The sequence below is a fragment of the Coregonus clupeaformis genome, unplaced genomic scaffold (assembly GCF_020615455.1).
Source record: "Coregonus clupeaformis isolate EN_2021a unplaced genomic scaffold, ASM2061545v1 scaf1828, whole genome shotgun sequence".
In the NCBI taxonomy this organism is placed as follows: Eukaryota; Metazoa; Chordata; class Actinopteri; order Salmoniformes; family Salmonidae; genus Coregonus; species Coregonus clupeaformis.
The window spans coordinates 70,064-87,526 of record NW_025535282.1 but is presented as its reverse complement, the minus strand read 5'-3'; the positions used below and the strand labels follow the sequence as shown (position 1 = coordinate 87,526).

Sequence of the window (17,463 nt, the reverse complement as noted above, 5' to 3'; positions counted from 1 at the left end):
CTGCACCTGTTTGAACTCGTTACCTGTATAAAAGACACCTGTCCACACACTCAATCAAACAGACTCCAACCTCTCCACAATGGCCAAGACCAGAGATCTGTGTAAGGACATCAGGGATAAAATTGTAGACCTGCACAAGGCTGGGATGGGCTACAGGACAATAGGCAAGCAGCTTGGTGAGAAGGCAACAACTGTTGGTGCAATTATTAGAAAATGGAAGAAGTTCAAGATGACGGTCAATCACCCTCGGTCTGGGGCTCCATGCAAGATCTCACCTCGTGGGGCATCAATGATCATGAGGAAGGTGAGGGATCAGCCCAGAACTACACGGCAGGACCTGGTCAATGACCTGAAGAGAGCTGGGACCACAGTCTCAAAGAAAACCATTAGTAACACACTACGCCGTCATGGATTAAAATCCTGCAGCGCACGCAAGGTCCCCCTGCTCAAGCCAGTGCATGTCCAGGTCCGTCTGAAGTTTGCCAATGACCATCTGGATGATCCAGAGGAGGAATGGGAGAAGGTCATGTGGTCTGATGAGACAAAAATATAGCTTTTTGGTCTAAACTCCACTCGCCGTGTTTGGAGGAAGAAGAAGGATGAGTAGCAACCCCAAGAACACCATCCCAACCGTGAAGCATGGAGGTGGAAACATCATGCTTTGGGGATGCTTTTCTGCAAAGGGGACAGGACGACTGCACCGTATTGAGGGGAGGATGGATGGGGCCATGTATCGTGAGATCTTGGCCTACAACCTCCTTCCCTCAGTAAGAGCATTGAAGATGGGTCGTGGCTGGGTCTTCCAGCATGACAACGACCCGAAACACACAGCCAGGGCAACTAAGGAGTGGCTCCGTAAGAAGCATCTCAAGGTCCTGGAGTGGCCTAGCTAGTCTCCAGACCTGAACCCAATAGAAAATCTTTGGAGGGAGCTGAAAGTCTATATTGCCAGCGACAGCCCCGAAATCTGAAGGATCTGGAGAAGGTCTGTATGGAGGAGTGGGCCACAATCCCTGCTGCAGTGTGTGCAAACCTGGTCAAGACCTACAGGAAACGTATGATCTCTGTAATTGCAAACAAAGGTTTCTGTACCAAATATTAAGTTCTGCTTTTCTGATGTATCAAATACTTATGTCATGCAATAAAATGCAAATGAATTACTTAAAAATCATACAATGTGATTTTCTGGATTTTTGTTTTAGATTCCGTCTCTCACAGTTGAAGTGTACCTATGATAAAAATTACAGACCTCTACATGCTTTGTAAGTAGGAAAACCTGCAAAATCGGCAGTGTATCAAATACTTGTTCTCCCCACTGTATATATCAATTCTACTCCAATATATACAGTTGAAGTCAGAAGTTTACATACACTTAGGTTGGAGTCATTAAAACTCGTTTTTCAACCACTCCACAAATTTCTTGTTAACAAACTATAGATTTGGCAAGTCGGTTAGGACATCTACTTTGAGCATGACACAAGTAATTTTTCCAACAATTGTTTACAGACAGATTATTTCACTTATAATTCACTGTATCACAATTCTAGTTGTTCAGAAGTTTACATACACTAAGTTGACTGTGCCTTTAAACAGCTTGGAAAATTCCAGAAAATGATGTAATGGCTTTAGAAGCTTCTGATAGGCTAATTGACATCATTTGAGTCAATTGGAGGTGTACCTGTTAATGTATTTCAAGGCCTACCTTCAAACTCAGCGCCTCTTTGCTTGACATCATGGGAAAATCAAAAGAAATCAGCCAACACCTCAGAAAAAAAATTGTAGACCTCCACAAGTCTGGTTCATCCTTGGGAGCAATTTCCAAATGCCTGACGGTACCACGTTCATCTGTACAAACAATAGTACGCAAGTATAAACACCATGGGACCACACAGCCGTCATACCGTTTAGGAAGGAGACACATTTTGCCTCCTAGAGATGAACGTACTTTGGTGCGAAAAGTGCAAATCAATTCCAGAACAGCAGCAAAGGACCTTGTGAAGATGCTGGAGGAAACAGGTACAAAATATCTATATCCACAGTAAAACGAGTCCTATATCGACATAACCTGAAAGGCTGCTCAGCAAGGAAGAAGCCACTGCTCCAAAACCGCCATAAAAAAGCCAGACTACGGTTTGCAACTGCACATGGGGACAAAGATCGTACTCTTTGGAGAAATGTCCTCTGGTCTGATGAAACAAAAATAGAACTGTTAGGCCATAATGACCATCGTTATGTTTGGAGGAAAAAGGGGGGTGGCTTGCAAACTGAAGAACACCATCCCAACCGTGAAGCATTGGGGTGGCAGCATCATGCTGTGGGGGTGCTTTGCTGCAAGAGGGACTTGTGCACTTCACAAAATAGATGGCATCATGAGGAAGGAAAAGTATGTGAATATAGTGAAGCAACATCTCAAGACATCAGTCAGGAAGTTAAAGCTTGGTCACAAATGGGTCTTCCAAATGGACAATGACCCCAAGCATACTTCCAAAGTTATGGCAAAATGGCTTAAGGACAACAAAGTCAAGGTATTGGAGTGGTCATCACAAAGCCCTGACCTCAATCCTATAGAACATTTGTGGGCAGAACTGGAAAAGCGTGTGCGGGCAAGGAGGCCTACAACCCTGACTCAGTTACACCAGCTCTGTCAGGAGGAATGGGCCAAAATTCACCCAACTTATTGTGGAAAGCTTGTGGAAGGCTACCCAAAACGTTTGACCCAAGTTAAACAATTTAAAGGCAATGCTACCAAATAATAATTGAGTGTATGTAAACTTCTGACCCACTGGGAATGTGATGAAATAAATAAAAGCTGAAACAAATCATTCTCTCTACTATTATTCTGACATTTCACATTCTTAAAATAGATCCTAACTGACCTGAGACAGGGAATTTTTACTAGGATTAAATGTCAGGAATTGTGAAAAACTGAGTTTAAATGTATTTGGCTAAGGTGTGATTTGTCTTGCTCAGTGAGTTAGAAATGATCAATGGTATTAGTGATTAAAGTTCCTCATTCATGGAACAAATCTTGAGTCGTCAATTTAACAACAAAATGCATTCTTTAGTCTTTCTCCAAAGTATTTTCCCTAGAATATAGCCTATGAACCTGCATTAAAAATAAAATATATTTAATGTACTTCAGGTATATAAATCTACTCAATGAGAGAGCACATTGTTATTCTCAATGTCTAAAGGATGTGAAGGATTTATAACCCCTGTCTCCATAGTGCTATTCTACACAATGTCTAAAGGATGTGAAGGATTTATAACCCCTGTCTCCATAGTGCTATTCTACACAGTGTCTAAAGGATGTGAAGGATTTATAACCCCTGTCTCCATAGTGCTATTCTACACAATGTCTAAAGGATGTGAAGGATTTATAACCCCTGTCTCCATAGTGCTATTCTACACAATGTCTAAAGGATGTGAAGGATTTATAACCCCCTGTCTCCATAGTGCTATTCTACACAATGTCTAAAGGATGTGAAGGATTTATAACCCCTGTCTCCATAGTGCTATTCTACACAATGTATAAAGGATGTGAAGGATTTATAACCCCTGTCTCCATAGTGCTATTCTACACAATGTATAAAGGATGTGAAGGATTTATAACTCCTGTCTCCATAGTGCTATTCTACACAATGTCTAAAGGATGTGAAGGATTTATAACCCCTGTCTCCATAGTGCTATTCTACACAATGTCTAAAGGATGTGAAGGATTTATAACCCCTGTCTCCATAGTGCTATTCTACACAATGTCTAAAGGATGTGAAGGATTTATTACCCCTGTCTCCATAGTGCTATTCTACACAATGTCTAAAGAATGTGAAGGATGTATAACCCCTGTCTCCATAGTGCTATTCTACACAATGTCTAAAGGATGTGAAGGATTTATAACCCCTGTCTCCATAGTGCTATTCTACACAATGTCTAAAGGATGTGAAGGATTTATAACCCCTGTCTCCATAGTGCTATTCTACACAATGTCTAAAGGATGTGAAGGATTTATAACCCCTGTCTCCATAGTGCTATTCTACACAATGTCTAAAGGATGTGAAGGATTTATAACCCCTGTCTCCATAGTGCTATTCTACACAATGTCTAAAGGATGTGAAGGATTTATAACCCCTGTCTCCATAGTGCTATTCTACACAATGTCTAAAGGATGTGAAGGATTTATAACCCCTGTCTCCATAGTGCTATTCTACACAATGTCTAAAGGATGTGAAGGATTTATAACCCCTGTCTCCATAGTGCTATTCTACACAATGTCTAAAGGATGTGAAGGATTTATAACCCCTGTCTCCATAGTGCTATTCTACACAATGTCTAAAGGATGTGAAGGATTTATAACCCCTGTCTCCATAGTGCTATTCTACACAATGTCTAAAGGATGTGAAGGATTTATAACCCCTGTCTCCATAGTGCTATTCTACACAATGTCTAAAGGATGTGAAGGATTTATAACCCCTGTCTCCATAGTGCTATTCTACACAATGTCTAAAGGATGTGAAGGATTTATAACCCCTGTCTCCATAGTGCTATTCTACACAATGTCTAAAGGATGTGAAGGATTTATAACCCCTGTCTCCATAGTGCTATTCTACACAATGTCTAAAGGATGTGAAGGATTTATAACCCCTGTCTCCATAGTGCTATTCTACACAATGTCTAAAGGATGTGAAGGATTTATAACCCCTGTCTCCATAGTGCTATTCTACACAATGTCTAAAGGATGTGAAGGATTTATAACCCCTGTCTCCATAGTGCTATTCTACACAATGTCTAAAGGATGTGAAGGATTTATAACCCCTGTCTCCATAGTGCTATTCTACACAATGTCTAAAGGATGTGAAGGATTTATAACCCCTGTCTCCATAGTGCTATTCTACACAATGTCTAAAGGATGTGAAGGATTTATAACCCCTGTCTCCATAGTGCTATTCTACACAATGTCTAAAGGATGTGAAGGATTTATAACCCCTGTCTCCATAGTGCTATTCTACACAATGTCTAAAGGATGTGAAGGATTTATAACCCCTGTCTCCATAGTGCTATTCTACACAATGTCTAAAGGATGTGAAGGATTTATAACCCCTGTCTCCATAGTGCTATTCTACACAATGTCTAAAGGATGTGAAGGATTTATAACCCCTGTCTCCATAGTGCTATTCTACACAATGTCTAAAGGATGTGAAGGATTTATAACCCCTGTCTCCATAGTGCTATTCTACACAATGTCTAAAGGATGTGAAGGATTTATAACCCCTGTCTCCATAGTGCTATTCTACACAATGTCTAAAGGATGTGAAGGATTTATAACCCCTGTCTCCATAGTGCTATTCTACACAATGTCTAAAGGATGTGAAGGATTTATAACCCCCTGTCTCCATAGTGCTATTCTACACAATGTCTAAAGGATGTGAAGGATTTATAACCCCTGTCTCCATAGTGCTATTCTACACAATGTCTAAAGGATGTGAAGGATTTATAACCCCTGTCTCCATAGTGCTATTCTACACAATGTCTAAAGGATGTGAAGGGATTTATAACCCCTGTCTCCATAGTGCTATTCTACACAATGTCTAAAGGATGTGAAGGATTTATAACCCCTGTCTCCATAGTGCTATTCTACACAATGTCTAAAGGATGTGAAGGATTTATAACCCCTGTCTCCATAGTGCTATTCTACACAATGTCTAAAGGATGTGAAGGATTTATAACCCCTGTCTCCATAGTGCTATTCTACACAATGTCTAAAGGATGTGAAGGATTTATAACCCCTGTCTCCATAGTGCTATTCTACACAATGTCTAAAGGATGTGAAGGATTTATAACCCCTGTCTCCATAGTGCTATTCTACACAGTGTCTAAAGGATGTGAAGGATGTATAACCCCTGTCTCCATAGTGCTATTCTACACAATGTCTAAAGGATGTGAAGGATTTATAACCCCTGTCTCCATAGTGCTATTCTACACAATGTCTACAGGATGTGAAGGATTTATAACCCCTGTCTCCATAGTGCTATTCTACACAATGTCTAAAGGATGTGAAGGATTTATAACCCCTGTCTCCATAGTGCTATTCTACACAATGTCTAAAGGATGTGAAGGATTTATAACCCCTGTCTCCATAGTGCTATTCTACACAATGTCTAAAGGATGTGAAGGATTTATAACCCCTGTCTCCATAGTGCTATTCTACACAATGTCTAAAGGATGTGAAGGGATTTATAACCCCTGTCTCCATAGTGCTATTCTACACAATGTCTAAAGGATGTGAAGGATTTATAACCCCTGTCTCCATAGTGCTATTCTACACAATGTCTAAAGGATGTGAAGGATTTATAACCCCTGTCTCCATAGTGCTATTCTACACAATGTCTAAAGGATGTGAAGGATTTATAACCCCTGTCTCCATAGTGCTATTCTACACAATGTCTAAAGGATGTGAAGGATTTATAACCCCTGTCTCCATAGTGCTATTCTACACAATGTCTAAAGGATGTGAAGGATTTATAACCCCTGTCTCCATAGTGCTATTCTACACAATGTCTAAAGGATGTGAAGGATTTATAACCCCTGTCTCCATAGTGCTATTCTACACAATGTCTAAAGGATGTGAAGGATTTATAACCCCTGTCTCCATGGTGCTATTCTACACAATGTCTAAAGGATGTGAAGGATTTATAACCCCTGTCTCCATAGTGCTATTCTACACAATGTCTAAAGGATGTGAAGGATTTATAACCCCTGTCTCCATAGTGCTATTCTACACAATGTCTAAAGGATGTGAAGGATTTATAACCCCTGTCTCCATAGTGCTATTCTACACAATGTCTAAAGGATGTGAAGGATTTATAACCCCTGTCTCCATAGTGCTATTCTACACAATGTCTAAAGGATGTGAAGGATTTATAACCCCTGTCTCCATAGTGCTATTCTACACAATGTCTAAAGGATGTGAAGGATTTATAACCCCTGTCTCCATAGTGCTATTCTACACAATGTCTAAAGGATGTGAAGGATTTATAACCCCTGTCTCCATAGTGCTATTCTACACAATGTCTAAAGGATGTGAAGGATTTATAACCCCTGTCTCCATAGTGCTATTCTACACAATGTCTAAAGGATGTGAAGGATTTATAACCCCTGTCTCCATAGTGCTATTCTACACAATGTCTAAAGGATGTGAAGGATTTATAACCCCTGTCTCCATAGTGCTATTCTACACAATGTCTAAAGGATGTGAAGGATTTATAACCCCTGTCTCCATAGTGCTATTCTACACAATGTCTAAAGGATGTGAAGGATTTATAACCCCTGTCTCCATAGTGCTATTCTACACAATGTCTAAAGGATGTGAAGGATGTATAACCCCTGTCTCCATAGTGCTATTCTACACAATGTCTAAAGGATGTGAAGGATTTATAACCCCTGTCTCCATAGTGCTATTCTACACAATGTCTAAAGGATGTGAAGGATTTATAACCCCTGTCTCCATAGTGCTATTCTACACAATGTCTAAAGGATGTGAAGGATGTATAACCCCTGTCTCCATAGTGCTATTCTACACAATGTCTAAAGGATGTGAAGGATTTATAACCCCTGTCTCCATAGTGCTATTCTACACAATGTCTAAAGGATGTGAAGGATTTATAACCCCTGTCTCCATAGTGCTATTCTACACAATGTCTAAAGGATGTGAAGGATTTATAACCCCTGTCTCCATAGTGCTATTCTACACAATGTCTAAAGGATGTGAAGGATTTATAACCCCTGTCTCCATAGTGCTATTCTACACAATGTCTAAAGGATGTGAAGGATTTATAACCCCTGTCTCCATAGTGCTATTCTACACAATGTCTAAAGGATGTGAAGGATTTATAACCCCTGTCTCCATAGTGCTATTCTACACAATGTCTAAAGGATGTGAAGGATTTATAACCCCTGTCTCCATAGTGCTATTCTACACAATGTCTAAAGGATGTGAAGGATTTATAACCCCTGTCTCCATAGTGCTATTCTACACAATGTCTAAAGAATGTGAAGGATTTATAACCCCTGTCTCCATAGTGCTATTCTACACAATGTCTAAAGGATGTGAAGGATTTATAACCCCTGTCTCCATAGTGCTATTCTACACAATGTCTAAAGGATGTGAAGGATTTATAACCCCTGTCTCCATAGTGCTATTCTACACAATGTCTAAAGGATGTGAAGGATTTATAACCCCTGTCTCCATAGTGCTATTCTACACAATGTCTAAAGGATGTGAATGATTTATAACCCCTGTCTCCATAGTGCTATTCTACACAATGTCTAAAGGATGTGAAGGATTTATAACCCCTGTCTCCATAGTGCTATTCTACACAATGTCTAAAGGATGTGAAGGATTTATAACCCCTGTCTCCATAGTGCTATTCTACACAATGTCTAAAGGATGTGAAGGATTTATAACCCCTGTCTCCATAGTGCTATTCTACACAATGTCTAAAGGATGTGAATGATTTATAACCCCTGTCCCTTTAGCTCTATTCTACACAATGTGTACAATCTAACAACAAATACAGAGGTTGGAAAAGACATCACTACTGAGCACAGAATGGTTTATGTTGATTTTGTGTGTGATTTGCAGAGGCAGGAGACTCTGAGACCATAACGCACAGCTCCTATAGGGACATAGGAACCATTAGGGAAAGTCAGGCCTCGATGCCCTGCAGTGCTTCTCTCCCAACTCCAACTCCACTGTTGGAACTTTTCAAATGACTGTTTAGTGATAAACTCCCAGATGACATTGTGAACCATGCAGTGATGATGGTATGTGACAAACCACCCAGTTGGTAAAGTGACATAATGTAGGCCCTATATTGTTCATACATATTTAATGAGTATACAGAGCATTCGGAAAGTATTCAGCCCCCTTGACTTTTTCCACATTTTGTTACTTTACAGCCTTATTCTAAAATTGATACACATAATACCCCATAATGACAAAGCAAAGACAGGTTTTTAGAAATGTTTGCAATTATATTAAAAATAAAAACAGAAATATCACCCTTTACTCAGTACTTTGCTGAAGCACATTTTGGCAGCGATTAAAGCCTTGAGTCTTCTTGGGTATGACGCTACAAGCTTGGCACACCTGTATTTGGGGAGTTTCTCCCATTCTTCTCTGCAGATCCTCTCAAGCTCGGTCAGGTTGGATGGGGAGCGTCACTGCACAGCTATTTTCAGGTTTCCCCAGAGATGTTCGATCGGGTTCAAGTCCCGGCTCTGGCTGGGCTACTCAAGGACATTCAGAGACTTTTCCCGAAGCCACTCCTGCATTGTCTTAGCTGTGTGCTTAGGGTTGTTGTCCTGTTGGAAGGTGAACCTTCGCCCCAGTCTGAGGTCCTGAGCGCTCTGGAGCAGGTTTTCATCAACGATCTCTCTGTACTTTGCTCCGTTCATCTTTCAATCGATCCTGACTAGTCTCCTAGTCCCTGCCGCTGAAAAACATCCCCACAGAATGACGCTGCCACCACCATGGTTCACTGTAGGGATGGTGCCAGGTTTCCTCCAGACGTGACGCTTGGCATTCAGGCCAAAGAGTTCAATTTTGGTTTCATCAGACCAGAGAATCTTGTTTCTCCTGGTCTGAGAGTCCTTTAGGTGCCTTTTGGCAAACTCCAAGCGGGCTGTCATGTGCCTTTTACTGAGGAGTGGTTTCTGTCTGGCCACTCTACCATAAATGCCTGATTGGTGGAGTGCTGCAGAGATGATTGTCCTTCTGGAAGGTTCTCCCATCTCCACAGAGGAACTCTGGAACTCTGTCAAAATGACCATCGGGTTCTTGGTCACCTCCCTGACCAAGGCCCTTCTTCCCCGATTGCTCAGTTTGGCCGGGCGGCCAGCTCTAGGAAGAGTCTTGATGGTTCAAAACTTCTTCCATTTAAGAATGATGGAGGCCACTGTGTTCTTGGGGACCTTCAATGTTGCAGAAATGTTTTGGTACCCTTCCCCAGATCTGTGACTCGTCACAATCATGTCTCTGAGCTCTACGGACAATTCCTTTGACCTCATGGCTTGGTTTTTGCACTGTCAACTGTGGGACCTTATGTAGACAGGTGTGTGCCTTTCCAAATCATGTCCAATCAATTGAATTTACCACAGGTGGACTCCAATCAAGTTGTAGAAACATCAAGGATGATCAATGGAAACAGGATGCACCTGAGCTCAATTTCTAGTCTCATAGCAAAGGGTCTGAATACTTATGTAAATAAGGTATTTCTGTTTTATTTTTTTAATTTCTAAAAACCTGTTTTCGCTTTTTCATTATGGGGTATTGTGTGTAGATTGATGAAGGAACATTTTTGTTTAATCAATTTTAGAATAAGGCTGTAACGTAATAAAATGTGGAAAAAGTCAAGGTGTCTGAATACTTTCCAAATGCACTGTACATTACCAATGATTATACTATTTTAAGACTCCCCTAAAACACTGGCAGAACAGCTTCAGTTAAGATATGAAGTGAGAAATCTGTCTCTTAAAAAATCTGTCATTTTGTCCCTCGCTAAACATTGTCTGTGTCCCAAATGGCACCCTATTTTCTTTATAGTGCACTACTTTTTTTTTTTTTTTTTTACCGGGGCCCATAGGGCTCTGGTTAAAAGTAGTGCCCTCTATGGAATAGGGTGCCATTTGGGACACAGCCAATGCGTGAAGATATGTGCGGTGGGATAATTAAAATGATCTACCCATCCAATAACAACAGCAGCAATGCGGAATAACATGTATTCTCATTCCTGCAGAGTTAAGACACTTCTCTTTCAGGCATGCTTTGTACTTAAAAAGTGACTGAAATATTCCTAAAAGTTTTGAAAGGTACAACATCTTGTTTATCTTAAGACTTAACAACTCATAAGGATAAAGAAGTAAAAAATAAATAAAAACTAACATCATTTAAAGGTTCTGGGAAACCATGGCGACCAACAGTATATAATAAGTATAACTTGAGTTTATACCAGGGATGGATGTGGTTAGTGAATGGTATGTCTCTAATGTGTTAACCTTATCAAGAGGACATTTTTAAACGCAACCTCATTGGTTTCCATGGAAAAGACGGAATAGATTTGTGACCAACTGAAAGATGACTCACAGCAACAGGTGGCTTTGTGTGCGTCACAAATGGCACCCTATTCCCTATGTAATGCACTATGGGCCCTGGTCAAGAGTAGTGGACTATATAGGGAATAGGGTGTTATTTGGGACCAATCCAATCTATCTGAGAAGTCATGACCGGAATGGTAGCATTGTGTAGCTTCAAAGGATTTTATCTGCAGCTGAGAAGAGCCGTTCCATTAACTCCTATGTGGCTCAAATGGTAAGAGCGTGAAGCTTGAAACGCCAGGGTCACGGGTTTGATTCCCGCTGGGGTCACAAAGGCTACACTAAAATGTATGCACAAACATTAAGAACACCTGCTCATTCCATGACATAGACTGACCAGGTGAATCCAGGTGAAATCTATGATCAATTGTTAAATCCACTTCAAATCATTGTAAATAAAGGGGAGGAGACAGGTTAAAGAAGGATTGTTAAGCCTTGAAACAATTGACACATGGATTGTGTACAGTATGTGTCCCATTCAGAGGGTGAATGGGCAAGACAAAACATTTAAGTGCCTTTGAACGGGGTATGATAGTAGGTGCCAGGCGCAGCGGTTTGTGTCAAGAAATGCAGTGCTGCTGGGTTTTTCATGCTCAATAGTTTCCTGTGTGTATCAAGAACCCAAAGGACATCCAGTCAACTTGACACAACTGTGGGAAGCATTGGAGTCAACATGGGCCAGCATCCATGTGGAACGATTTCAACACCTTGTAGGGTCCATGCCCCGACAAATTGAGGCTGTTCTGAGGGAAAAAGGGGGGGTTGCAACTCAATATTAGGAAGGCGTTCCTAATGTTTGGTATGCTCAGTGTATATTAAAAAAGTTGCTACAATTTCACTGTAACTCTCCTTTACATCTTTCCAACCAATACAATTCCTGGATAAAATTATTATAATAATATAACAAATGCCATTTAACAGTTTTATCCAGGAGTTCAATGCTTTTCTTAACTCTTGTTCTGAGCACCTGAGATTCACTATGCAATCTGACACACGTAAAATCAGTGTTCCTTGATATTTTGAATATTTGTGAGGATAATGTCCTTTACACAGATCTTTACAAGAAACCCCTGATCGTAATATTTTGTTGAGGGCTGATAGCTGTCACCCGCTTCCTTTGAATTATTTTTGCTTTAAAACCAATTCTGTTGAATCAGAATAATTTGCAAAAAACAATCACACTTCGACTTTGATCTGAAACCATTCCTGTGATTATTGTGTTTTTACTATATTGTGTTTATTTATGATGAAATTGTATCTATGATCGTCTGATATCCATTCATGCTTTTTTATATGTATTATTGATATTTGTAAATTGACCAATGATATCATGCCACAGTCGGTCATGATTACAAACACCTGTCCAATGAAATCCTCTAAACTGGTGACCTGCAGTGTTTGACATGATACCCTGATGAAGACAGCTTGCTGTTGAAACGTTGTGCATAATAAATGATTGCATCAGAGCTCCTGAAGTGGGCAGCTTTTCCTTGTCTTCTGAAGTATCCATAGCGACTAACAGTAAAGTGAGTGCATATATTTTTGTGAACACGGTATGCTGTGTATCATGCCTGCATACATTTTAGGTACGGGTGGTCCCGGGAATCGAACCCACTATGCTGCATCTGTCACGACTTCGGCCGAGGCTGCCTCCCCTCCTTGTTCGGGCAGGCTTCGGCGTTCGTTGTCACCGGCTTACTAACCACTGCCGCACCAATCATCATCACAATTGTCTTGTCTTGTCAATCACACACACCTGGTTCCTATCCCCAAATTAGTCTGTATATAAGTGTTCCCTCTGCCCCCTTGTCCTTGTGGGTGATTGTTATTTGTGAGAGTAGTGGAGCTCGGTGGAGCTACTCGTAACATTGTGTTGCCAGGGTAGATTTCCCCCTGTGCCTATGTATTGTTGGATATCCGTTACAATGTATTTTCCAGGGATGAGTGTTTCCCCTGTGCCTGTTTCGTTGATCGCTATTTGAGCGCATTTGTGTGTCTACGAAGGAATAAACTCTGTATTCGGTGATTACCCTCCTGCGCCTAACTCCTTTCCATCACACACATCACAGCATCTATAGTCCACCTAAAAATACTTTGTCCACATACAGCAATCACGTTAAAACACTGCATTTCTTTTCTGAATTTCGACTGAAATAAAACGGTAACACTTAATTTGAACTGTTGAAATAAATGACGTACATTTCAAACAAAGTGTTTCCAGAAAAATAAACAAATAAAATGTTTTTATCGCAGAGTAATGATTGATGTTAACTTGTGTTAACTGTAACCCAGCCATGACCTTAGTTTGACGCTAAGAAAGAGGTAACACTTTACTTGACACCCAGCGTCATAACACGTTATGACATGATCATGACCATGTCATAATATGTCATAACTGCTGACATAACTTGACATAACCAGTCATAATATGGTCATAACACTGTCATGACACATATATTTAGACCTGTTGTGACATATATTGAGTTATTTTATGGCTGGTTATGATACCTACATATTAGTGTCAAAACCCACAAAACCTACACTACCGGTCAAGGGTTTTTCTTAATTTTTACTATTTTCTACATTGTAGAATAATAGTGAAGACATCAAAACTATGAAATAACACATATGGAATCATGTACAAGCCAACAAAGTGTTAAACAAATCAAAATATATTTTATATTTGAGATTCTTCAAATAGCCACCCTTTGCCTTGATGACAGCTTTGCACTCTTGGCATTCTCTCAACAAGCTTCATGAGGTAGTCACCTGGAATGCATTTCAATTAACAGGTGTGCCTTCTTACAAGTTAATTTGTGGAATTTATTTCCTTCTTAAAGAGTTTGAGCCAATCAGTTGTGTTGTGACAAGGTAGGGGGGGTATACAGAAGATAGCCCTATTTGGTAAAAGACCAAGTCCATATTATGGCAAGAACAGCTCAAATAAGCAAAGAGAAACAACAGTCCATCATTACTTTAAGTCATGATGGTCAGTCAATAAGGAACATTTCAAGAACTTTGAAAGTTTCTTTAAGTGCAGTTGCAAAAACCATCAAGCGCTATGATGAATCTGGCTCTCATGAGGACCGCCACAGGAATGGAAGACCCAGAGTTACCTCTGCTGCAGAGGATAAGTTAATTAGAGTTACCAGCCTCAGAAATTGCAGCCCAAATAAATGCTTCACAGAGTTCAAGTAACAGACACATCTCAACATCAACTGTTCAGAGGAGACTGTGTGAATCAGGCCTTCATGGTCGAATTGCTGCAAAGAAACCACTACTAAAGGACAACAAAAAGAAGAAGAGACTTGCTTGGGCCAAGAAACACGAGCAATGGACATTAGACCGGTGGAAATGTGCCGTTTGGTCTGGAGTCCAAATTGGAGATTTTTGGATCCAACCGCCGTGTCTTTGTGAGACTGGTTGAGAGAATGCCAAGAGTGTGCAAAGCTGTCATCAAGGCAAAGTGTGGCTATTTGAAGTTCCTCAAATATAAAATATATTTGTATTTGTTTAACACTTTTATGGTTACTACATGATGTCTTCACTATTATTCTACAATGTAGAAAATAGTAAGAATAAAGAAAGACCCTTGAATGAGTAGGTGTTCTAAAACGTTTGACTGGTAGTGTACACTACCACACAAGGTAAAACATTTCATTACACCATAGCCTACTTGTCAACAGTATTGTTATGCTATTTTAAAATGTTCAGAAATTGACCATATTCAATTATCATTGTAATTGAGCAAACATTGATGTCAGACACGCACCTACCCCAATGCTCTGTTGCTGATGACTGGGGTGAATGCAGGAGCAGGACAAGACACTCTCTTTTTGACTGATGACTGGGGTGAATGCAGGAGCAGGATTAGACACCCTCTTTTTGACTGATGACTGACATAAGGGCCTGTACGTGATAGGCCTATCTGGCTTATATGATTATGATGTCATAATGCTTCTTGATAATGTCATAAAGTGCATTTTCTACAAGTTATTTAAAATATGTTGAACAATAATTCATTACAACAACAACAAAGGACTTAAGTAACTTTCAAACGAAAGGACACTTCTTGGCAGGGAAAAAACCACATTTGAATAAATGTGGGTTTTGACACTCTTATGTAGGTGTCATAACCAGCCATAAAATAATGCAATATACTGTATGTCACAACAGGTGTACATATATGGGTCATGACAGTGTGATGACCATATTATGACAAGTTATGTCAGCTGTTATGACATATTATGGCATGGTTATGACCGTGTCATTACATGTTATGACGCTGGGTGTCAAGTAAAGTGTTGCCAAGAAAGATCATTCGGGTCTTTCCTTCAGTACTTTTCTGCAACCGATTCATATTTTATTTTTATTCCTTGTGTCAGCCCCATTCCTCTCATTGCATCATTGTTTACTAATTAATATAGTATAACTGTATTCTCACAACAATGTTGTCTGATAATGGAACTCATGAAAGTAGCTTCTGTAACAGTATGAATGTTCATAACAGATTGGCAGCTTGATTAGGAAAAAACGCTTAGACAAATTAAGCATTTCAAAAATGTCTGCATTGAAAGAATAAAGGCTTAATCACCTTCCTACTTTATTGCATTATATTGGCTCCAGAAGACAATGACAAGAGCTTTGGATCAACATTGTATTTTGGTACAGTTTTGGTGCATTGTGTTTCTGGGTTTTGCTGATATCATATGTTGTACTCAGTTATCATTTGTAAAAGAGATTCTCAAATCTCAATGTGATCTCCTGATTAAACAAAGGGTACAAACGTTGAATGGCACGCCTGTACTTACTGTAGAGGACGGTGCCCTGTGTAGCTCTGGTTTGGACAGTCAGATACAGGGTAACAGTGGTGTCGTTGGCAGTGTGAGAGGGATCAGCGCTGGCACCAGGAGACTGCAGCAGAGTGGCAAGGGGAGGCAGCTCCAGGTACGACGTGCCGTTGAAAGAGGGGATGAATATTGTGGTATCTGAAAAGAAAAAGATCCATTATGAAGTGAAACTCTTGACTTCAATTAAATCAAACAACATATTCAAATATTGCTGTATGTGATGTCATGGGGATGTTTTAATATGTTGTTAATAATAATAAAGATTCTACTCTAGATATGTGGGATAATAAAGACTCTACTCTAGATATGCGGGATAATAAAGACTCTACTCTACTCTAGATATGTGGGATAATAAAGACTCTACTCTAGATATGTGGGATAATAAGACTCTACTCTAGATATGTGGGATAATAAAGACTCTACTCTAGATATGTGGGATAATAAGACTCTACTCTAGATATGTGGGATAATAAAGACTCTACTCTACTCTAGATATGCGGGATAATAAGACTCTACTCTAGATATGTGGGATAATAAAGACTACTCTAGATATGTGGGATAATAAGACTCTACTCTAGATATGTGGGATAATAAAGACTCTACTCCAGATATGCGGGATAATAAGACACTACTCTAGATATGTGGGATAATAAGACTCTACTCTACTCCAGATATGCGGGATAATAAGACTCTACTCTAGATATGTGGGATAATAAAGACTCTACTCTACTCTAGATATGTGGGATAATAAAGACTCTACTCTACTCTAGATATGTGGGATAATAAGACTCTACTCTACTCCAGATATGTGGGATAATAAAGACTCTACTCTAGATATGTGGGATAATAAGACTCTACTCTACTCTAGATATGCGGGATAATAAGACTCTACTCTACTCCAGATATGCGGGATAATAAGACACTACTCTAGATATGTGGGATAATAAAGACTCTACTCTAGATATGTGGGATATAAAGACTCTACTCTACTCTAGATATGCGGGATAATAAGACACTACTCCAGATATGCGGGATAATAAGACACTACTCCAGATATGCGGGATAATAAGACACTACTCTAGATATGTGGGATAATAAGACACTACTCCAGATATGCGGGATAATAAGACACTACTCTAGATATGTGGGATAATAAAGACTCTACTCTAGATATGTGGGATATAAAGACTCTACTCTACTCTAGATATGTGGGATAATAAGACTCTACTCTACTCTAGATATGTGGGATAATAAAGACTCTACTCTACTCTAGATATGTGGGATAATAAGACTCTACTCTACTCTAGATATGTGGGATAATAAAGACTCTACTCTAGATATGTGGGATAATAAGACTCTACTCTACTCCAGATATGTGGGATAATAAAGACTCTACTCTAGATATGCGGGATAATAAGACTCTACTCTAGATATTTGTGGGGAAGTTCGGTTCACTCGGCTC

General features: G+C 39.8%; 1 protein-coding gene across 1 annotated transcript in view; it reads right to left on the bottom strand.

Annotated features, from left to right (window-relative positions):
• Positions 1-17,463, bottom strand: part of LOC123487738 — a gene marked incomplete at its 5' end in the record, with an annotated part of 94,777 nt that overhangs the window by 11,693 nt on the left and 65,621 nt on the right. Inside the window, one exon of the mRNA XM_045218822.1 lies at positions 15,963-16,139. Within this exon, the coding sequence (XP_045074757.1) occupies positions 16,002-16,139 (138 nt within the window). The remainder of the gene's footprint in view (positions 1-15,962; positions 16,140-17,463) is intronic.